This window comes from Scheffersomyces spartinae (genome assembly GCF_019049425.1).
Source record: "Scheffersomyces spartinae strain ARV_011 chromosome Unknown scaffold_19, whole genome shotgun sequence".
NCBI lineage: Eukaryota > Fungi > Ascomycota > Pichiomycetes > Serinales > Debaryomycetaceae > Lizanozyma > Lizanozyma spartinae.
Window position 1 is genome coordinate 291,026 of NW_025065066.1, and position 22,850 is coordinate 313,875.

The following is a 22,850-nucleotide window of genomic DNA, read 5'->3' on the forward strand; positions in this document are numbered from 1 at the left end:
GAGAAAAAAATTCACCAAACGGACTTGGCCCCCCAAAAGAGGTGTTGGTTTTAAAACTGATGATGCCGTGCCTAGTAAGAGAGAGTTACAGGTTAATCCTGCAAGTTTAACGGTGTGGAACTGGTAGTTGGGAGGCCTTGTTTTCAGTAGAGTTTATAGGGTCTGTCAGCCAGCAACAATGACGTAGTAGTGTAAGGTTGCAACAGTACAGATTAAAGTATTACGTGGTACGCCAGAATAAAGTCAGGTACGTAGAGCCTACAAAATAGTGTCAGTATCAAACATCATACTTAAAGTTACTACAGTACAGTTTTTATGACTGCTCTATAGTCATCTGTTATAGTGGATGAGGCCATCCACAGCCGTTCAATTTCCTACTACTACCCCCATTCATGATGCTTAGCTCTAATAGCACTTTGTAACAATATAAGACGGCTTGGTAGCACCCTCCACAATAGACAATTCTGCTACCAGGAATTGCCAACACCTCCTAGACCTGCCTAAACAGTGCTGTATTTAGTAAGTAATGGTTTCAGTTGATGACACAATTGGTGACTGGCAGTGTATTAAAGGTTGATTATCCTGTGTTGAGGTTGTCATATCTACCTGTGGCTGCGGTAGTACGTAGACTATTGAATTGTGTTCCTTGGTAGTGGTTACTTTCTTGGGTATTTAATGCGCTACCATTTGTATGTAACATTCTAAAGGTAGCGCCCCGCTATTTCAAGACTAAGGCATATCACCTATGTCAACCTCCATCATATTTATTCCTTTATCTGCTTAGGCTCAGGCTACTCTGGTATGATTATATGAGGATGATACTAAGGCATATTAGACCAAGTGCTTGCTTAGCATCATACGCTTTACGTGTTAAACTCTTCCTGAACACCGTAAGACGGTATACTGTTACCCCCATCGGATCATCATCATCTACAGCCAAATCATCCATACCATTACCGATCCATGAAGAAAATAACTCATATCAAAGCACTATACTGAGTAGTGAGCTGAATACTTATACATCACACGATCAAGATCACTTAAAGCAACTTCAAAATGTTGCTAACACTTCGATAGAATTCTTGCGCGATGAGATCATCAAAGGGAAGCTTGGAGCTCCATACGAAGCAATGCAAATGTTCAATGACAACCATAAGAAATTGGATCACATGTTAAATCAATTTACTGAACGGTTAGATCAAACTTTCAAAGAATATTTGAGTAAAACTGCTACAACAAGGCCGATTAGTGAAATGAAACCGCAAGATTTCATAAACCCTTTATTGGTCAATATTCCTCAAATTATCTATTGCATAAACAACAACTTAGTGCCACAAGAATTACTATTAGTTTATCCTGAAGTGAAAACGAAACAGGATTTCTTAACTGTTGTTCTTAGGAAGTTACTTTTCAAGTTTGTGGTTCGCTCAGTGAATAAATTCACTCCACTCAAATATGAAATGAACATGCAAACCCCAGCTTCTTGGTATCCTGAAGCTCGTAAAATGAAAAGAAAGATAATAATGCACGTGGGTCCAACTAATAGTGGTAAAACTTATAATTCCTTACAAAAACTAGCAACACTGACATCTGGGTACTATGCTGGACCTTTAAGACTATTGGCTAGAGAGATCTTTGAAAGATTTAACAAACGGGGAATTAAATGTAATTTGATTACGGGTGAAGAAATCGTACCCTCTGTTGATGAGTTCGGCAAAGTTAGTGATATTTCTTCGTCAACAATTGAAATGGTTCCAATGCACAAACACATGGACATGTGTATCATTGATGAAATCCAGATGATCAGTGATCCTCTCAGAGGACAAGCATGGACCAATGCTTTACTAGGAGTGCTTGCTAAGGAGGTTCACTTATGTGGTGAAGAAAGTGCTGTGCCATTGGTGAAGAAGATTTGTCAAGCAACAGGCGATGAAATAGAAGTTAGAAAATATCAGAGATTGGGTAAGCTCGAGGTTATGGCAGAAGCTATTAGACCTTATGAGGACTTGCAAAAGGGTGACTGTGTTATTGCATTTTCTAAAAGAAAGATTTTGGAGACAAAATTAAAGATAGAATCAAAGACAAAGCTCCGTGTTGGTGTTATTTATGGCGCCTTACCTCCTGAAATTAGATCGCAAATGGCAGACGGGTTCAACAATGGTCAATATGATGTTCTTGTTGCTCTGGACGCCATTGGTATGGGACTTAATCTCAAAATCAACAGAGTAATATTTTCCAGTGTCAAGAAATTTGATGGAACTGAAATGAGAGAATTGACTCCTTCCCAAACTAAACAAATAGCTGGTAGAGCTGGAAGGTATAGCAGTGAAAAGGGGGAGCTGACAGGATACGTTTCAGCTTTTTCTTTTAAAGATCTTCGGTTCATTAAAAGACAAATGAAAGTTGCAAACATCAAATTAGAAAAAGCATGCATTTGGCCGCCCGACAATCTTTGGCTTCATTACATGATGCAGTTTGAAAAGCCCATTTCATTCCATGAAGTTTTAACCCGTTTCCAATCAGAAAGTATAAAATATAATGAGGACTATTTTCTTGCGGAGTTAGAACCCCGGTTGAACATTCTCAGAGTGGCCGAAAAGGGAAATCTTCAAAAGATACTCTCTATGGAAGAACAACTCCGATTATCTCTTGCACCCATGAATGGGATTCTTTTCAATGATGAAGAGAATGAACTGGTGAAGGTTTTCCATAAACTCTTGGAATGTGTGGCACTAAAGAATACCGTTAATGTTTTCGATCTAGGGTATCTTAAACCTGATCTTATAAAAAATAGTCCTAAGAAGCTGGCCTCTTCAGACAGTGTGATACTGACCCTACAACTGTTGGAACAATCTCACAGGGTAACTCTTGTTTTTCTTTGGTTAAGTCAACGGTGGCCCACAATATTTGTTGATAAGGAAAGTGCCATGGATATGAAGGTGTTGCTTGAGAAGCGTATCACCGAGGAGTTATTAAATTTGAAGATCGTCAAAAAGTCTACCCGTAAACCCGATCGGAGGTAGCAGAATTTTTTCCGATTTAGAAATGCAACCGTTTTCCCTTCTTGTAAATAATGCACGTAATACCATGTTTATAGATCTCTTAGATAGCTTGTACTCAATGCAGAACACCTCATTGTCCTTCGATAGACAGGGCTTTAAATTCTTTGAACGGTATTGTTACTGAAGGTTATTTTGGTACCAGGATTTTTGATCTCAAGGTACCCCTAGTGTCCCCCACGTCCCCCACCATTTGTATTTTTTGGGGTGTGAAAAGAATGCATCTTTCCCCCACTTACTGCCCCACAAACGTTCACCTCCACTTTAGTTGGGCAGTCAGTGCAGCTCTCAGCAAAGTACATAAGAAGTCGAATAACCAAAGCTTTCAGATAGGAATGAAAAGACAGAAAATTACTAGCAAGCAAGAATACACAACAGCATGCCTACAGTTATAGTAGTCGGGGGTCCCGCAGGAACAGGTAAAACAACCATTGCAGAACTACTTTCTAAGCATTATGAATGTCCCTTCCTCGAAGGTGATTCTCTTCACCCTCAAGCCAACGTTGACAAGATGTCACAAGGTATTGCATTAACAGACGATGATAGATGGGGATGGTTGCAGACATTAACCGAGCAAGCTTCCTCCAAAGCCATATCAAACCCCAATGGCCATTTATGTGTTGTCTCCTGTTCAATGTTGAAGAAGATGTATCGTGACTACATTAAGCAGACTGCTGAGAGAGTTGCCACAGATGCCAAAACAACTGTCCATTTCAGGTTTGTGTTCCTCCATACAACTTATGAAGAATTGCTTCGTAGAGTGAATGGCCGACAAGGTCATTACATGAAACTGGATATGGTCCACTCACAGTATGAAATTATGCAAATCCCCGAGGGCGCAGAATTGTTAAAGAATGGTGGTGAGGCACTTGAAGTCGACACCACGGACAAGGACCCTGAAAGGATATACAACGAGATAGTAGTAGATTTGGATAAAAGCCATCCTCAGGATGACTAAACAGGTACGTATATAGCCAGCTTCAATATAATGTGGTAGGTAGGAAAAAGCTGTAGAAGTCATATGTAATTACCTTTGGTAAAACAAGATGATTATAGTTGCACCCATAATGAACCACTGTAAATAACAATAAGCCTATAACAGAGGCCATAATCCTGGCTAATATTTTTTTCGCATCCAGTATAATACCGAATTAGTTAGGACACCCGTTGATATTCGACCGGTGTTTTGGTTAATTTTGTTTATATCAGGTGATACATAAATGCTTGCATAGTTTTGACCTTTGGTCCGTCTCCCCCTAAAGCGGAGAGGGAGGTTCGGAACTTATATGGATTTCCATTCACACTACCGTGCGATAGGCTGAGTTTTGTATAGTGTGGCACACTCGGTACTAAGTACTGGTTTCTTCTCGATTTCAGTAGAATACCTTTGTATCATTGCGCTGCATTAAGATAGACTAATATAGATATCGTCTGAGGATCCGTAGGACTGTATAGCACGTAGCAACCCATTTAGTTTCTTTGATAACAAAATTGGTGCGAATGAGCGGAACATTTTTTAGATTTTTTTTATCACCACTTAACGTTAAAGAGTCTAAAGCATAAACACCAGTGTCAAAAGAGAATATAAGCAGGATTTACTTTTGTCCGTTCGTTTGTCCGTCCGTCTATATAATTCTGCGTTGATGATGAATGTGGTTCAAAGACTTCATGAAGCATCTCGTTCTCCCATTTCACCAACACATGACCCTGATGCATTCCCATTCCTAATTCCAGGCGACCGTAGACTGGCTATAGTCACTGGAGGTAACAGTGGTATTGGTTACTATACCAGTTTGCATCTATATCTTCATGGGTACGTGGTGTATGTATTTGGACGGTCCAAATCTAGAGGCTACAAAAGCATAACTGAAATGAAAGAAGAAGCTATTAGGATCCGACAGTCATATTCACCTTCACAATCAGCTAATAGACATTTGGGTGAATTACACTTTATGTATATCGATTTCACGGATTTAAGCCTGGTCTTTCTTGCAGTGGAAGAATTTAAAAGAAGAGAGAAATATCTTCATGTTTTGGTCAATAACGCTGGCGTGATGGCCTTACCTTTCCAATTGACTAAGAATAAGTTTGAAATTCAAATGCAAACAAATTACATTGCTCCCTTTGTACTCACTACAAAACTTTTACCTTTACTTGAAAGAGTGGTTGAAAAGGAATCCCAGAAGAAATCTTCAACAACCGTTGTGTGTCCCAGAATTATCTATTTAAGTTCAGTCGGTCATAACTTGGCATTCAGATATTTCAGTCCTAAAACTTGGTTTAACCTCCGTCCGAATATTCTTTTCACTTGGCTCCGATATGGAATGGCCAAAACCGCGGGCATTCACTTTATGAAAATGCTAGCACTACGGAATCCTAAGATTCTTTGTGTATCAGTCCATCCTGGCTTTGTTATGAATACTAATCTCTTCAGTTACTGGACCCGCCTACCCATCATTGGCATACTTTTCTGGGTGATTTTCCAAGTGTTTGGATGGATGTTTGGCGTGTCGAATGAACAAGGTGCCTTGGCTTCAGTGCGGTGCGCTCTTGATCCAGATTTAACTGTTGAAAAGGATAATGGGAAATACTATGCCACGGGGGGAATAGAATCCGAGCCTTCTACCGTGGCCAATAATATGGATTATGCAGCAAGAACTTGGATATGGACAGTCCATGAATTAAGTAAAAGAAAGATCTATATTCCTAACGATACATGAGAAAAGAATTATATTATATTATATTATTTTCGAATAGCTGATTTGTACTATATATAATGGACACTATTATTTATTACAACTTGAAGTCACTATCAAGTTTTTCTATGATAATGGATGAAGCACCACCACCACCGTTACAAATAGCAGCACATCCATACTTACCACCTTCAGTAGTTAAGACATTCAATAAGGTGACAACAACTCTAGCACCAGAACAACCCAAGGGATGGCCCAAAGCAACGGCACCACCATAGACATTAATCTTAGATTGTGGGAGGTCCAAAATTTGAGCGTTAGCTAATCCAACAACAGAGAAAGCTTCATTGAATTCAAAAAAGTCAATATCTGAAGCATTTAACTTGGCATGCTTCAAAGCCTTTGGAACAGCCAAAGATGGAGCAATTGTGAAATCAATTGGTTTTCTAGCAGCTTCACCCCAACCGGAAATCTTTGCCAATGGTTTTAAACCTAATTCCTTCAATTTAGATTCAGAAACAAGAATAACAGCAGCACCACCGTCATTTAATTTAGAAGCATTAGGTGCAGTGACAGTACCATTTTCCTTTTGGAAAACTGTTCTTGCAGATCTTAATCTAGCTTCATCCAATCTCTTTGGTTCATCATCAACAGATACTTCCACATCAGGCTTACCTCTAGCACCTTTAATGGTAACAGGAACGATTTCCCAATTAACCTTACCATTGGCTTGAGCAGCTTGAGCCTTTTTATATGAATCAACAGCAAAGTTATCTTGATCTTCTCTAGAGATGGAATGATCAGCGGCACACTTTTCAGCAGCATTACCCATCAATACTTGATCGTAAGCATCTAATAACCCATCCTTTTGGATACCATCAACCAAGGTAGAATCACCGTAACGAGCACCTGATCTAGCACTTGGTAAATAGTAAGGAGTATTGGACATAGCTTCAGCACCACCAGCAACAACAATATCAGCATTCCCACATAAAATAGTTTGAGCGCCTAAAATGATAGCCTTCATACCTGAAGCACAAACCTTATTAACAGTAGTAACAACAACAGAATCAGGTAATCCTGCTTTCAAAGCAACTTGTCTACCTGGAGCTTGACCCACATTGGCTTGTAAGACACCACCAAAAAAGACTTCATCGACAGTTGACACGTCTATTTCTGGAACTTTTGCTAAGGCACCCTTAACGGCAGTGGCACCCAAGTCAACATAGCCAACAGAAGAGAGAGATCCTTGGAAGGCTCCAATTGGGGTTCTAGCAGCTGATACAATATACACAGACATTAGTAGGTTGTAGTGATAATGATGATGGTGTAGAAATTGCTCCAATTAAAAACTTGTAGCCGCTTTAGGCGAAATCGTAAATCTTTTTATACCATTTCTCACTCTCGACCGAAAATGCCAAAAACAATTAAACGAGAGTTGAAGATCGCTAAACGAAGCTTGTGCGGAGCGGCACTACAAATCCGAGTCCTGTTATCCATTCGTTTTAACTCCGTCATACTTAGCAGATAAGCACCCATTTAATGCAATCTTCACAGCGAGGCATATTATTAGTAATGTCGTCGTATAGATAGGTATGGTGTACGAATGGACTGGGGCATTTTAAAGTTCTTCCTATGTACTTACTAGCTAGTAACGGTTACCTGGTTACAACCATCTACCGCCTTGTATATACGTTTGTGTGTATTCATGTATGATTTAATTACTTATAAAACGTTTTAGCTATGTTTTATACACTATCAACATATCTAACAACAATTATCCACAATAAAGGAATTCTGTGCTATGTTAACTGCTAGTAGGGGTTTGAGTATGGTTTGAAGTTCTCGCTGCGATTTATAAAAATGTACAGTCAACGCATTCAAAATCACTGTAACTGCCGATTCAAAGCCACTGTTACCATTTACCATTTACCATTTATAGTACAATACGCATTTACACATTGATCTATGATTCAAATAGGGTTAAGATCTTGCGTAAGGTCAAACGTGAGCTCTGGCCCCCGCTTGACTAGAATACCAAATGGCTTTATTGGAAGGTTGCCTTATACAAGGGCATTATTCACAAAGCCTGGATCTTCAACTTCATCGTCCTCTTCACCTCCTCCTACTCATCCTCCTCCATCAAATACAGATCCACTGCGACAACCTCCTCCCAATGCAATACTTAAAAGGGTTCCCAAGTTCATGCACCAATATGTTACCCAATTCGCCAATGCACCCTTCTCCCACGTCACTGCCTTTGTTATCCTTCATGAATTAACGGCCATAGTGCCTCTCGTGGGGATCTGGTACGGGTTGCATAATTACGTTGATCATTCGTCTGCTATCTTTGCTGCCGATCTTCCTTCATTCGCAATGGATAAGGCCAGCGCATTAGTGGACAAATGTTTGGATCTGGCTGGTATTGCTCAAATAAGTCTTCAAGAGAAAACAAGACTTGTAATGGAAGGTGCATACAGTTACGCTATAGTTAAGGCGCTATTCCCCGTACGTGTAATGATTAGTCTTTGGGGGATGCCATACTTTGCTCGGTGGTTTGTATTGCCTTTCACTAAGATGTTCAGTAAGAGGAAGCCTAAAACAAGTGAGAATGAAACAAACCAACTTAAAAAAGTTGAGTCTAAAAGGATCACCAAACCCAGATTGTAAATACATCTACCATACTAATTTTGACTATTATATATATTCATTATTTCATCAATGAAAATTCTATAGAAATATAAAGGCAATCAAAATGATAAACCAAGAAGAAAAGAAGCATCATTCATTACAAAGTAAGTGGACAAAAATTAAATTATTTCACTCCAACGTCACAATCAACTCTTCAGGTGACAAGGGAACAAAATCAGCGAGATCTTTACGTCCAGAACGTAATAACAACCGTTCATATGCAAACAATGGCACCAAATGCTCGTTGAGTGATGGCTCCACAGATAACTCTCGATCGTCAAAATCAAATAATTCAGGCAATTCCTTTATATCCGGTTGAGAAGCATATATTTGATAAGTGGCATTATTCATCCCACTACCACCATTACTAATGCTTGAAGATCCATCAGCTGTTGAAGAATTGTTGCCATGATATTGCTGTGAAAATAACTTTCTGTAGTTGGGTAATTTGGTTTGAGGATTACGCAATTCATCAAAGTATGGATCTACAAGTGCTTGAATGCAACTAATCCGGTCAAGAGGAGAATATTGCAAAACACGAGAAAGGAACCCAATGCAATCTGCCAGCATTTTCTTAAAAATTTTGGATAATGGGATTGGCTTGATTTGGGGGAATTTATGTTCCATGTAATTTGGATTCATATTTTTGATTTGATCTCTTGTGGGAGTACCCAAAACCTTGATAATTTCAACCAATTGGTCAATTCCACTTTCTCCAGGGAATAGTGGTTGACCAAGTATTAATTCGGCCATGACACATCCAGCAGACCATACATCAATTTTAGTAGTGTAATTGGTTGCACCAAAAATAAGTTCTGGAGCTCTATAATATCTTGAACAAATATAACTGACATTTGGTTCATTGGGGTTCAAAATTTTAGCTGAGCCAAAATCACAAAGTTTCAATTCATTTGTTTGTGGGTTGATCAATAAGTTTTGAGGTTTGATATCTCGATGACAGATGCCTTGAGAATGAATGTAATTCAAAGCCCTAAACATTTGGTAAGTGTACAACTTGACTTCAAGAGCAGGCATTGACAAACGTTTCAGAACATAATAATGCGAAGCCTTGTAAAGGGTTTCCGGTACAAACTCAAGAATCAAATTCAAATACAATTCCTGTTTGTCATTGTTTGTATAAAAGTAGTATTTTAAGTCGACAATGTTTCTGTGATGAACCAATTTCATAATTTGTAATTCTCTATTCTTGAATCTACGATCTTGCAACACCCTTTTAATGGCTGCGATTTCATTAGTAGGGAGAATTGTAGTTTGGAAAACAACCCCAAATGATCCATGACCAACCATTTGCGATTGGGTGTATTGGATTTGGGTAACATCACCAGTACGGCCATCGTTGACCTTCTCTGTAACGACTTCCACTGTACTCATGTTAGTGGTTGTTCTATCAAAGGAAATAAGAGAAAGTGTCTAGGAAAAAGTAACAAGATCAAGATCAAATTTTAATGAATCAAAATTGGCACAATTCTTTTTATGGTAAGCGAGTAGGTAATTATAATAAACTCAAACCAATCAATCAATAAAAGTATTGCAATCAGTATCAATATTAATAGTCACTGATTAATGTCAAAATGTAGGGTAAGTGAAATAATAGATATTTGGACAGGACGGTAGGTATATGATTACACTGAAGTTCGCCGGGTTCACACACCAACACAAAATCTTATAGGATTGATAGGATGGTTGTCTACTGAAAGAAATCAATGTGATCCACTAAAATCTAATAAACAACTATGCAAATGCCAACGTGGTGGTAAGTCGATTCAAGTAATTAGGTTGTTGTCTGGAGCAAAGATTTTCTCTGGAAACAATCACCACCCACATTTTCGTCCCCAGTCATCCCACGACGCAAAGTCGTGACAAAAAGCGGAGGTGGGCTGAGTCGTGTTTGGACCAAAGGAATCGCGGGGCACGGTCACGTGCAAGGTAACTTAGGCTATGACATCACACGCACCAACACCAACATCATCACAACCTTAGCTGGATTAAGAAAATACAACATCAATAGAATGTTTAGCGTTATTCTTACCCATTTCGACTCGTTCTATTGGTCATTCCCAGAAATTACTGAAAATAGGGGAATGATTTTGATTTGATTTGACTTGACTCAACGTGTTGGGGAAACTACCATAAACAAGTAAGGTGCAAATATCAACTAGTTCATCTAGGTTACCCCTTCAATGACAAGGTAGTGTGCATATGGTGAAATCTAATTTGTGCTCCATACATTCTCATTTTAAGTGTAAGCTATTGTGTTTCTCTTTGTATCTATGCTTAGGCATATTATTTGTACGGCAGTATCAGTTTCACGCATTTAGCTTGACAAGGTACAATGATGACTTCGGTTGTAGTCAGATACTTTGGACTCAGTAAAGAAAATCTATGACCAACCTCTTTCAGGACCCAGACCCAGAACCACATCCTATCCCCTAATATTTGCATGACACCCAAATCGATTTGTGTTGTGTTAATTAGCAAAATGGTCTCCTTTCCATTTTAATTCGTAATGACTTTTGATTGACTATTTGTTCCCCACATTTTCGCCCCGCCGCCAAAGAAAAAATAAAACTTACCCCAGTCCTTTACATGATTCCGGATTGTATTCCGACCACAATCCGACCACCTTAAATCATCTTGTACGAAACAAGATAAGACAAACATAGTATTGAATCTTGCTGGTTATTGATTTTGATTTGATGTACTCAAATTATCATTATGATTTGATCTTATGGTTCTTTCTCCCTAGAGTATTTTTGTTAGTTGATACATACCTTTTCCTTGAGCAGCTGCTAAGCCATAGCCCAAATCATTCTTATGGGATGAAGCACTGTTTCCTCGAATGCGAATCATCTTCGTGCCAACTCTGGTACCTGGTGGTGCCTGAACTTGATTACCTTTGACTTTATTGGTAATAGCACTGTTTCTACGTAATTTGTCTGAATCTTCTTTCAACTCCAGTTTCCTTCTTAAGGTCATTTCTGATTTACTCTGATCAAAAGACCGTGCTGTTCCTAACAGATCCTTGAATGGGTTGCGGAATAGATTTCCAAACTTCGACCCGTTACCACTATTCCCATTTGGAATGGTAATAGGAGCGTTAATCGTCACACCAGACAATGTAGTTCCCATAGATGTAGCTGTAGCTGTAGGATTGTTGATAGATCCACATCTTTCAGCATATCCCCCAAGTTCTTCACCGCCATTAAGACCTTTGTGAGTAGATGATGCAGTACGTCCTTGGTCCAGTTTATGTACTGTAGTGGTATTAGCATGAGTGCTGTTACTAAACCCATTAACGTTACTATGACCATGACCATTTCTCATGATATTTTGAGCTTTACCACCATTTTTGAACAGACCATTACTGTAATTCGTGAGAGCTCTACCATTAGTTCGACCACTATTCCCACTATCATTATCTTGACGAATACCGTTGCTGATGCCTTGGCTATTCTCGTTAACTTTAGCTTTTTCTGCCGGTTTGTTCTGTGGTTTCACCTTGTGATAGATTGGCTTGTCCTTCAACATAGCTCTAAGCTGTGGTGTGGATATTTCTCCGTTGTGAATATACTGAGGATAATATTTATGGATATCGTATTTCTCTTCCAACTCGTCATAGTTGAGACGCCTAATATACTCTTCGTTGGTTTCACCAACATCTTTACGTCTGAAACGATTCATAAGCGCAGACATACTGTAAAAATATAATATGTCGATATTAGAGTAAGATGTTTTTGGTTCTGTAACAGATAAGGTTCTGAGTTTATATGTTTTTGTTTAGTCTTGATCACTAGCTCGTGTAATAATAAGTATTGCTAGTGTTCGTGATGACAACTTCCCAGTATACTTTTTACTTCTTCCTACATGACTATTACTTACACAGAATATTGACAGCCTTTCCTATAGGCGGAAAGGAGGGGAGTGGTTTTTCTTGCCTTGTTAGTGTAGCAAGGTGGGGTAAACTTCTGCACTGTCACGTTTTGGTCAATGGCTCAACATAGGAATTCCGGATTTTCAGGATTGTGATGATAACTATTCTTGTCTAACCCAATATAGTAATTCACGCCATAAGTGTATATATACATATAAATATATCCCGGAAATAATCAAAGTTTCGCCCTTTTCACGTTTCCAAAGCAATACCAGAGAATCCTGCCCCCTAATCAGCTTGAGGAGAGTTAAAGGGTATGAACGGACTCACGTTTAAGGTAATTTAATTCAAAAAGAACACCACCTCTTGCTTTACCTCTACCTACCAACCCCCACACCATATTTTAAGGTAGTGGATGTACCATTCAAGGCAACGTAAAAATAATTTAAGCAGCAGAAGGTGTTAAATCTTTACTTCCGAGGGTACCAAATCAGCCCTACGTGAATCAGCAAGCTCACTATTTCTTTTGTTTATTCCAACATCATCTCCAATAATATGCTTGAAGATGCTCTTTCAGAACTCTGATATACTGCCAGATGCTCAAACACTTTACGAACTGGTTTGGAATGACATCGTGGAAGTAATGACTCCACAGATTTGCGAGCATTGGGCACAAACAGGAATTGTTTGAAATGGTAATTATCATTATCCATTTGGGGCCAAAATAATCTCTTATCTTCGACTGAAGGTGCAATAGATGGAGTACCCAAGCTTTCAAATATTGTTTTGATTACCATAAGATCGCTCATTTCTAGATCACTACTATCTCCAGGCAGCATAATCGTGGGTAAATCAGTATCCAGATACATTAGTGTCATCATTATTGCCATGGCCCAAATATCAACCTCACACAGATATGAACATACCCCAAAACAAAGTTCTATAGCTTTATAAATGCCAGTGCCCACATCAGTATATTTGGCATTATCCAGTTCGGTCCCATTGTCTCCACCAATTTCATAACTGATACTGAAATCACATATCTTGACACTGCAAACGTCTTGGAGACTGGGTAACATAAGATTCAGCGGCTTGATGTCGCGGTGAATAATTCCTTGGGAATGTATGAATGAAAGTCCCTTGAGCAACCCAAGTAGAATAGAGTCTAGTTCAATTACAGGTGCCAGAGATACCGAGTGAAACTGCAATCCATTGGCACCCATTCGGGTTCTTTTTCTTGTATGATGTTTCAAGTATTCGTCTAATGTCATTGCGTACAACGGCATCACAATAGTTACCAGGTCTGTGTCCCAATCTACGTTGATGAGATCACAAATGTTTTCATTCCCAGAACCCTGAAGATGCCTCAATAGTCTTATTTCACGCCGTATACTGTGCGGTGCTTGGTAGAAATCAGGGTCCACAACTTTTAGAGCAAACAATGGCGCTGAAGTAGTAAAGGGCTTGTCAACATCGTCAATAGTACCTTGATATATATCACTTGTGCGCGTATGCTTTAAAAGGATTCCTCGTTTATATGATGAAGTCATTGTATACGACTTTGACGTCGGTTGTTTGTACAACAATGAACCTCACTGAAACTCATAAGTAAAAGTTGATGAGAGTAGCATCTAACTCTATTATTTTTGTGATCAGATTGGTAGCACCAAGTATGAAAAATGGTCTCTATTGTGCTCTAATTTATCTATGACGTTTACGAGCACTAGCATTAGCATCAAACCCGTGTCTTTTGTAGCTCTGTTGTTGAGCTGAAGAAGCAATATCGTTATCATCAGGATAAATACGCCTTCTAGGGTAGCGGAACGTTATACCTTCAAAAGCGTTTTCGGAGACTTTAGGCAATTCCATAAAGTATGGATGCAATAAGGAATTATCTGCTGTTAGTCTCTGTATAGGGTCATAGTCTAATAATCTTGATAAAAGATTAAAACATTGTTTATTTTGCTGGCCTATCAGTTTATACCAGTTTCCAAGTTGTGGTTGATAAGATTGAGGAATTTGCAGTTGAAATGTTGGATACTCAAGATATTTGGTTAATGCTGGCCATTGAGCAGTAGTTGGAGTTCCCAAGATTTCCAATATTTTTATTAACTGATTTTTTTGGAATGGGATAGCCTTTTTATTATTTAGATCCATTTTGGCTTCTTCTCCTTTGAATATAGGACGTAAACTTAAAAGTTCAGCTAAAATGCATCCAATAGCCCATAAATCTATCAGGGGTGTGTAGTGACGGGTTCCAAGTAATAATTCAGGTGCTCTATACCAAATAGTAACCACCACCTTGTCCCCAGTATACAACGTTTGTAGTGGGTTATTGAATTTCCTAGCAAGTCCCAAATCTCCAATCTTAACCACACCGTTGGACGAAACCATAATATTGGCTGGCTTTAAATCACGATGAATGATCCAATTCTTATGCAAATACGTAACACCATTGAGGATTTGCCATATAAGTGATTTGATGGTAAATTCAGGGATTTTACCATTATCAGGATGTGAATGGAAATGAATAATTTGAAGAAGATCATGTTCACAAAACTCAAAAATCATATAAATTGATTTATTCTCTAATGCAATATCAATCACTTTAATTATATTCTTGTAGTTTAATTCTCGACATAATGACATTTCTCGAATTGCACTCTGGGAAATCCCCGTATAGTGAACAATCTCGTTACCATTGATATCATGGCCATAGTTTTTCAGTGTAGTATGGTTATCAGTTTTAAACTTTTTAATGGCAAAGTATTTATTATCTGGTTGCTTATCATCATCGTCTGCTTCTTCCTTTGTTCCTTCATTTTCAACTCTATTGGTGCCGGTATGTATTGTGGCTCCTGCTGGTCCAGAATTACTCATTGAAGCATTTCTATCTCCAACCAGCTTAGAAAACACATCTATTCCTCCTCCACCACTTATTGCACTACTCCCAAGTGTAGACCCAGAGCCGCCTCCAAGCCCAGATCCAACTGAGTTGGAGCCGTTAACTCCAACCCCAATCCCAGAATTATTATCTCCAAGTGTTCCACGAGTTAAATTATCTTTCTTGGAATCCTTCATCTTTGCCTTGTATACTTTACCGTAAGTTCCTGCAGCAATATAGCCCAACACAGTGAACTTCAGTAGAACTGTTTCTCGCATAAGATCTTTGCGGTGTTTAAACGGCCCAAGAGTAAGAATGTTGCTCAGGGCCATCAATGATGGTTGTGATATGGTAGCTGCAGTTGTGCTTGCTCCCAAGCTAGTGTTTATTGGAATGTGTTGTTGAGATTGCATTTAACTAGCGCATAAAATGTCTGCCAAATAACTTGGTGATTAAGGTGTTGGAAAAAATCTTTGCAAGCGTAGTCCTTCGTTTGATTTCAATGAATTTGATTATGTTTATGTTTATTGGTGTCTTTAGACGCTCTTTTACGAATATGATGTCTTTACCAAGTAATTTCTTCCTAATCTATGCCTTAAGTGGTCACCTTTCATCCGAATAGTTAATACTCAATGTCAGTTCCTAATCGGGAATGGTGCCGGGTAACCTGCCAGAATTTGTATGGTTTTTGCATCTATATAAAGATCCTGAGCTACTTGAAGTTATAAAACGTGTATAATAGTATATATAATAAAGTATGTCCTTGGCATACAATCCGTGATAGAATATGTCTGCAACTATAAGCTCAGTGATTGCAAACAGTATAGAGTGATAAAAAAAATATTAAGAAGGTAAAGAGTGAAGCATCATAAAATTTAGAAAGAAACCGAAGTAGACAAAAAAGCGAACAATCAAATAAGACAATATTGGGATAAAATTACGTTTTTATTCTTCTTCAATGTAAACTCTATCATCGACCTTCCCTTCCAATTCATTTCTGATCTCTTCCATTTGAACAACTTGTTCCTTCCAAATCTTTTTATCTTGTTCCTTTTGAGTGTCCTTTAAGAAGAGAGAATCGTCTGGTCTTCTGTACGAACCTCCAATTCTATCCCAAAGCGTTGTAAACTGTCCATAATTGTAATTAAAGTATAAGTGATGCACAGTATGACATGCAGTACCATTAACCACAGGGTCATTGGACATATAGTTACCATCATGAATCATAACTGTCCAACAGTTAACAAACAGGAATAAGGCAAGATACAAAACTTTGTGTAATGGGAACAAAAGTGGGTAGATATGATATGGTAAAGATTGGCACCAACCATCTACGGGATGGAAAGCATGAGAAGCAAATGGTGTACAAACGATCCATTTGTGATGGGGTTTATGCAAAGCCTTGTAAACTGAGGGCCAGTGTAACCATCTGTGAATAAAATAAATACCACAATCAGTGAAAAGAATAAAAGCAGGAATGGACCACCATATACGATTCCATCCCCCAGTTGAATCATCAATAGGAAAGTATAATTTAGAGAACCCTTGTAATTCAAGAACAAAGAATGGATTAGTTAAAAGAACCATAATTGGAATAGATGTAGCTGCCTGGATGATTTCTAACCTCATTTGATTCTTCAAGTATCTTGGATGATTAAAAATTCTTCTATCAAATACATACATGTATGACAACCCAGCAACTAAGAAATATAATAGCCATCCAAAGATAGTGGTGATAACAAAAATAGATAAGGCTTCTCTCAATAAATTTGATCTAGCAAGAAATGATTCTGTTGCCCATATCGAGGGTGCCACTATCTGAGTAGGTACCTTGCCGTAGATTTCATCTTTACGTTGTAATTTACCGATGAGGTTAACCACAATTTGTACTGGGAGTGGAAGAGACCATCCGGAACTTCTGAAAAGGAATCCAGAATCTCCATCTACTCCGCCTGCTGCAGTTGCTGCAGCAGCTATGGTACTATTATGGGAAAGCACGGATCCATAAGTAAGTTGAGACCATTTTTGAGCAACAACTCCGTTCTTGGGTAAAACAGTTGCGTAAAACTTGTCAAACAAGTATGTATCGCAAACCTCCAACACGATATCCATGATGAGAGAGAGTTCTTTATATGGTGATAATGCCTTTTGTATATCAAATAGAAGACTTTCCCTTAAGATGACTTCTCCGTTATATGTTTTTTTCTGGGACCGCGATCGTTTAAAACCCTATACGAGACGGAAATAACCCCTTCAGTACCGAAACACGATGAGGAAGGAATAGCTGTACTTGAACAGAAACAATAATGAAGAACGTGAGTTCAAGATGAGAGTGGAGTAATAGATATTGGTATAAAAAATAAACTAAGGTATTCTACACCTTATATATGTACATACTTTATGTCTACATCAATAGTAATAGTAATGTGTGAGCTGATGATTCGTTTACTGTTTTGAACGATGAACTGATCCATGAGACTTTTTATGGTACTATTTTTGAATTATTATTATTATTATTATTATTATTATTATTATTATTATTATTATTATTATTATTATTATTATTATTATTATTGTTAGTCGAAATAACATCGGTCGATGATGTCAAATAAAAGCCTACTTGGGCCTACTAACTGAATACCGTTCGACTCTGAGTTTTTTTGCTTCGTATAATACTAGTTAGCCCATACCCTCGTTTAATTACCCACGCACACACACTCCATTGAAAAATTATACGAGAGAATTAGATATATTGGTAGCGCGGGAATACTTTCTTGATCGGAGATTAAAACCTCTCTTTCCAATGAGATCTCAGAACCGAAACTCAATTTTGTGAATTCCCTTTAGTCGGAGAATGCGGAATCGGCGCCATGTCTTTTAGGAAAAAGGGGATCATTACGTAATGTTTTGCTCAAGTTTAGAGGTGGCACGTGAAACCAAGTGAGCCTCAAATCTTCCCTACTGGTTTGTTTGCATAGAAACCGATCATGTGGCTGCCAGAAAATAGCGAATTCCGAGGATCTAAAAGCCTGAATCGTGACTTTGCACAGAAGGGTTATATGCACAGCACAAGTAGTAACGAAGAATAGTTCTACTTGTCACAGTCACAAAAAAAATGATAATGAAAGTATTTACTAAGTAGATCGTATATGCTAACCATAACAAGACATTAAGTATGAAGGAATAAAAATTAACTCACAAGATAAACTGAACGGTATGCTGCAACGGCAGCTAATAAATGTATGTATAAGAATGAAATAAATAAAATAAAATTTGGAGACCATTATTCATGTCAATAAATCACACTTTTGAAAAAGTGTAATAAGTGACATTATATCTCTGAAATTGTTGTTGATGACGATGATCATGATGACGATGCAATAACTCAACCAATAAACACCTATTTATTGGTTGAAAATCCTGGTATTGCCAAATCTGCTGCCCACTATTCTTTCTTTCTCTCTGCTGCCATTTTCAATTTCTTTGTCCCCCGCATTATTGTTCAACAGTTTGCAGTTGATGAAGTTCAAATGGTCTGAACTCTGCTCTGGATGGTGTAGGCGTGGGTATAGCTGAGATTGGAGGTCTATTAATTCTTTCAAAATCAATGGCTTGTAATATCTCTTTTGCACCCTTAGCAATCAATAAATCACCCAATTGTATACCAACCTTTTCAGCATCTGACTTTTCAGTGATTATAACTCCTTCAACCACATCTTCGATCCATTGTTGACCATCAGGAGAAACAATTATCCCTTTCAAAGATAACATTTTAGTTTGTTCATTATAATCACTTTTAACTCCTATTGGTACTGAACATCCACCTTCTAAATATCTCATCAATGCTCTCTCTGCCAAACAACAATATGTGGTAGGAAGGTGTTCAATTTGACGCATAATCTGTTTTATTCTCGTATCACCACGTTTTATTTCTACTCCCAAGGCTCCTTGACCCACAGCATAATACATTTCAGGACAATCTAACAGCGATGTGATTCTTCCTCCTAAACCAATACGAATTAATCCGGCAGCAGCCAAAATTAAACAACTAAATACAGATTCCGGATCATCAAGCTTAGCTAACCGGGTATTAAGATTTCCTCTAACACTTTCAAATTTCAAGTGAGGATAGTTTTTAATTAATTGAGCCGATCTTCTAACAGATGACGTTCCCACAGTTGCACCTACAGGTAAGTCAGCCAAAGTACGATATGGACTTCCCTTAGCCATAACTAAGGCATCACGAGGATCTTCTCTTTCAGTAATGCATCCTAACTCAAATTCTTCAGGTAAATTTGTGGGCATGTCCTTTAATGAATGTACAATCAAATCAAGTTGAGGATATTCTGGAAAATCATGAGGTTGTAATAGTATTTCCAACTCCTTGGTCCATAAGGCTTTCCCACCAAAAGAATACAAAGGTTTATTTTGAATCTTATCACCTAAAGTACTCAAGGCTAAAATGTCACACTGCATTTCTGGTAAAGCCTTTTCAATAGCAGCCTTCACATGCTCACTTTGGACAACCGCAAGTCGAGACTTTCTACCACCTATGTGAACTATATTGCTGTGTCCCAGTGTGTACTCCCGAGTCATCTCAGTGTTCATGTTATGAGGCATCGGTGCTAATTAGTTTCAAAGTCAGATTTATTGGTTATCAAATTTTTTTCGCTCTAGTCTTCGGAATCAAAATTTACCCCAAAACCGTTTGAAGAAATCGCTTTTAAAAAAATAGTGTGGAGGTCAGTGAAAAACTACTAAATTGACGGACTTGAACTGGCCAATTCAAGACGATACTATTACCAAAGTAGTAAAAAAATGAAAATAATGTTAAATGAAAATAATGTTTATGTTTTAGCTGCTAAAAATATCTGATATATACCCAAGTAGAAAGTGGATTCTAGAATCTATATATATTGTAATCAGTAAGTTATGTCATGCCATATCCAACGTCTGAAAAATTCACCGGGAAATCTAACTCAAAGTAGACGGAATCCACTAAGAAAATGTACAATGATTAACCTCTTTCTGACACTAAACTGCGTTTCTCCGCATAATGAAGTGGGTAATTGTAACAAGCACAAGACTTTGATTATTAAACAAGCTGCACCCGAGGCCCTCCACTGGTGACCTCGCTGTGCGAATCAGAAACGAACAATTTGTAACAAGGGGAAAAATTACTGTTTACGGCAATATCGAGCGACCTACAGGAATGCTTGTGACAATACCTAGAGCGATACTCGGGGAAACGAAAGAGGAAAAATCATATGTATGACTGTTGCTTTTGAACCAATCAGGGGCGTTTAGAATGTCAAACAACAGTTGCGACAACGCCTTAAAACAAAAAGATGATGTTCGTGCTGAACTTCAACTTAGTTGGCAAAACGATATATTAGAGCCTATAACTATATAAGGAGCTTGCTTTGAATACCTTTTCTTATTGCATTCCTGTCCAATTTCTGGTCCCAATACCCAGTTATATTGTGGCGTCTGAATCATATTCAAGACTTAATTCATCTTCCATCGATTCATTTGACTCTGTCCGGTATATAGGCATAGACCCGTCTTCGGCCGTGCGGTTGCTCTCTTCAGTAGCTGAGCCCTCGGATATTAACTGCCCTCGGTTTCTGCCTCGGTTACCATTAGCAGAGTAATTCAAGTTATCCACCAGTTGCACCAAGTGCTCCACTAATGTCTCTAAACGAGCAATGGCTAATCCGTTGCTTTCACTTGTATCCAATGGCTTCAGCAAAGGAGTCTCTTGGATGTTGGTCATTGTAGTATGACGGGGCCGTGAGCTAGTAGATGCCCTTCTCATACTTTGCTGGTGTACTCCTAACAGCTTGCTTGAAGGAGACATCATTTGTTGTGATCCAAGTATAGGCTCACCAGAATACGGAATTGAAATCAGAGTTGGCATAGAAGGACCTGCCATCTGTGCTGTTGTAGCATTACTCCTGTCAGGATGACTACCAGCAGGAACTAAAGGATGCTGTGGGTGAGATAATAAGTCTAGAAACATCGAATCCATAGATGCCCTCCGTACACAAAAGGTATCTCTTGATTGAACGCTTGTAAGTCTATCACTATTTTGTTCCAGAACAAATGTGAAATTCTTCATCCCATTTTTATACGTTTCTGAGTCTGTAAATTTGTTATTCAGCCACTGGCTATACTTCTCCAAAGCCCATATAAACAAACTCAAGGGATAGTTTAAACCTAGAGATTTTGCCCAACCAAACGATTGGAAAGATTGCTTAAGCTCCACTAGTATGTTTAATGTCTGTAAATAATGAAACTCTTCCAAATTTGCATTATTCAATTTGACAAACTCTTGGGACAATATCATTGCAAGTATTGTACTTAGAATGAACTGCATCAAGAATAAATAATTCAATTGAATGATATTCCCCAAACTATCATAATTGTCCCAATTGCTCCAAATTGCTGGAGTAAACCCAAAGAAAACCTGAAGCATTCCATAGAGAACATCTGAGCTTTGAACATATGATTTGGATAGCTTAATGAAACTAACATAATAGCCACTAATCAAACTAATAAAAAGGAAGAAGACACCAAGTAATTTAAACGTCATTTGTTTAAAACTGATAAGAATAAGATTGAGAAACTCATAATGACTAAACATGTGAAGAACTATCTTTGGGAACAAAACTATCAGAATCAAATTCGCCACCTTGTGAGGTTCCCCAGTGAAAATAAGATTGATAGCAGTAATATCCAATAGGAATATCAATACAAAATCAGCATATGTCCAAATGAGTCTATTCAACAATTCCCACGAAACGTACCTTATTCTTATCATATATTGAATGTTCATTTCAATGGTTAAAATTACCATTAGACAATGAAGCAAAAAGCTTTCCTGCAGCATTAAAAGTAATTTCAAATATGTTACTGCCAAGGTTATTAACTTTATTATGTTGATGTATTCCACATACTTTGGAACATTCGTAGCTCTTTTGATACAATCTTTTAAGGTGGCCTCCAGAGCCTTATAGGGAAGAACTTCATATGATGATACTTGGGAGCTTGCCACCAATTTTTGATTCTCTGGATCAAAACTAACATTGCTATGGCGACTATTGCCAACAATGTTGACTTCTCCACGATATAACTTATCCATAATTTGAATCACGATAGGTTGACAAAGAAACTTTTTCAGCTCTGAATAGATGGCCAAATCAAGAGTTGAAAACTTTCGAAGTGGGTCCACAAACAACAAGTTCATTCTTGTTGGAGCATTATATTCTCTGAGCATTCTGATTGCCAATATCTCCCCAAGAATAGCTTTGGATTGGAGTAAATCATATCGGACAAGGTTGAATTGAGATTGGATTTGATACTCGTATCGTAGCAAAAGAAGAATATGGACGAGAAATGCATGTTCTTCAAACGACTTCAACTCTAGTAGTGTGTTTGTGAGCGGTCTGACAATCGATCTATAAATCTCTGGCTGTTTGAAGTTTTCATATCTCAACAGTAATTTCAATTTACTGTCAATTATCCCTTTGATTTTCACATACAAAAACGTAAAGTCGTATGATCGTAGCCTCAGGAATGTCTGGTAAGTGTTGGTACTGATATCTCGACGACGTTGCATATCGAAT

At 38.1% G+C, this 22,850-nt stretch overlaps 12 protein-coding genes across 12 annotated transcripts; 4 read left to right on the forward strand and 8 right to left on the reverse strand.

Moving 5' to 3' along the window:
* Positions 1 to 178: 178 nt before the first annotated feature.
* Positions 179 to 3,023, forward strand: SUV3 (ATP-dependent RNA helicase; the record flags this gene model as incomplete). The annotated part of the gene is made up of 5 exons (XM_043192804.1): positions 179 to 183; positions 237 to 247; positions 344 to 364; positions 785 to 799; positions 1,036 to 3,023. The coding sequence occupies 5 exons, from the start codon at positions 179 to 181 to the stop codon at positions 3,021 to 3,023; spliced, it is 2,040 nt and encodes a 679-aa protein (XP_043047859.1).
* Positions 3,024 to 3,073: 50 nt separating this feature from the next.
* Positions 3,074 to 4,017, forward strand: KQ657_002029 (gluconokinase; the record flags this gene model as incomplete). Its single annotated transcript, XM_043192805.1, has 2 exons — positions 3,074 to 3,079; positions 3,418 to 4,017. The coding sequence occupies 2 exons, from the start codon at positions 3,074 to 3,076 to the stop codon at positions 4,015 to 4,017; spliced, it is 606 nt and encodes a 201-aa protein (XP_043047860.1).
* A 685-nt stretch (positions 4,018 to 4,702) lies between these two features.
* KQ657_002030 (uncharacterized protein) lies at positions 4,703 to 5,779 on the forward strand (the record flags this gene model as incomplete). Its single annotated transcript, XM_043192806.1, has 1 exon — positions 4,703 to 5,779. The coding sequence occupies one exon, from the start codon at positions 4,703 to 4,705 to the stop codon at positions 5,777 to 5,779; it is 1,077 nt and encodes a 358-aa protein (XP_043047861.1).
* A 73-nt stretch (positions 5,780 to 5,852) lies between these two features.
* ERG10 (acetyl-CoA C-acetyltransferase) lies at positions 5,853 to 7,055 on the reverse strand (the record flags this gene model as incomplete). Its single annotated transcript, XM_043192807.1, has 1 exon — positions 5,853 to 7,055. One exon carries the CDS (start codon positions 7,053 to 7,055, stop codon positions 5,853 to 5,855), a length of 1,203 nt encoding a protein of 400 aa, XP_043047862.1.
* A 741-nt stretch (positions 7,056 to 7,796) lies between these two features.
* Positions 7,797 to 8,425, forward strand: KQ657_002032 (uncharacterized protein; the record flags this gene model as incomplete). The annotated part of the gene is made up of 2 exons (XM_043192808.1): positions 7,797 to 7,812; positions 7,908 to 8,425. 2 exons carry the CDS (start codon positions 7,797 to 7,799, stop codon positions 8,423 to 8,425), a joined length of 534 nt encoding a protein of 177 aa, XP_043047863.1.
* Positions 8,426 to 8,575: 150 nt separating this feature from the next.
* Positions 8,576 to 9,838, reverse strand: RIM11 (serine/threonine protein kinase; the record flags this gene model as incomplete). Its single annotated transcript, XM_043192809.1, has 1 exon — positions 8,576 to 9,838. One exon carries the CDS (start codon positions 9,836 to 9,838, stop codon positions 8,576 to 8,578), a length of 1,263 nt encoding a protein of 420 aa, XP_043047864.1.
* A 614-nt stretch (positions 9,839 to 10,452) lies between these two features.
* On the reverse strand, positions 10,453 to 12,160 carry KQ657_002034 (uncharacterized protein; the record flags this gene model as incomplete). The annotated part of the gene is made up of 2 exons (XM_043192810.1): positions 10,453 to 10,505; positions 11,239 to 12,160. The coding sequence occupies 2 exons, from the start codon at positions 12,158 to 12,160 to the stop codon at positions 10,453 to 10,455; spliced, it is 975 nt and encodes a 324-aa protein (XP_043047865.1).
* A 708-nt stretch (positions 12,161 to 12,868) lies between these two features.
* CAK1 (cyclin-dependent protein kinase-activating kinase) lies at positions 12,869 to 13,417 on the reverse strand (the record flags this gene model as incomplete). The annotated part of the gene is made up of 1 exon (XM_043192811.1): positions 12,869 to 13,417. One exon carries the CDS (start codon positions 13,415 to 13,417, stop codon positions 12,869 to 12,871), a length of 549 nt encoding a protein of 182 aa, XP_043047866.1.
* Positions 13,418 to 14,039: 622 nt separating this feature from the next.
* SSN3 (cyclin-dependent serine/threonine protein kinase) lies at positions 14,040 to 15,554 on the reverse strand (the record flags this gene model as incomplete). The annotated part of the gene is made up of 1 exon (XM_043192812.1): positions 14,040 to 15,554. The coding sequence occupies one exon, from the start codon at positions 15,552 to 15,554 to the stop codon at positions 14,040 to 14,042; it is 1,515 nt and encodes a 504-aa protein (XP_043047867.1).
* A 613-nt stretch (positions 15,555 to 16,167) lies between these two features.
* ERG3 (C-5 sterol desaturase) lies at positions 16,168 to 17,334 on the reverse strand (the record flags this gene model as incomplete). Its single annotated transcript, XM_043192813.1, has 1 exon — positions 16,168 to 17,334. One exon carries the CDS (start codon positions 17,332 to 17,334, stop codon positions 16,168 to 16,170), a length of 1,167 nt encoding a protein of 388 aa, XP_043047868.1.
* Positions 17,335 to 18,717: 1,383 nt separating this feature from the next.
* Positions 18,718 to 19,830, reverse strand: HEM3 (hydroxymethylbilane synthase; the record flags this gene model as incomplete). Its single annotated transcript, XM_043192814.1, has 1 exon — positions 18,718 to 19,830. The coding sequence occupies one exon, from the start codon at positions 19,828 to 19,830 to the stop codon at positions 18,718 to 18,720; it is 1,113 nt and encodes a 370-aa protein (XP_043047869.1).
* Positions 19,831 to 20,698: 868 nt separating this feature from the next.
* On the reverse strand, positions 20,699 to 22,843 carry FGR29 (Fgr29p; the record flags this gene model as incomplete). The annotated part of the gene is made up of 1 exon (XM_043192815.1): positions 20,699 to 22,843. The coding sequence occupies one exon, from the start codon at positions 22,841 to 22,843 to the stop codon at positions 20,699 to 20,701; it is 2,145 nt and encodes a 714-aa protein (XP_043047870.1).
* Between the last annotated feature and the right edge of the window lie 7 nt (positions 22,844 to 22,850).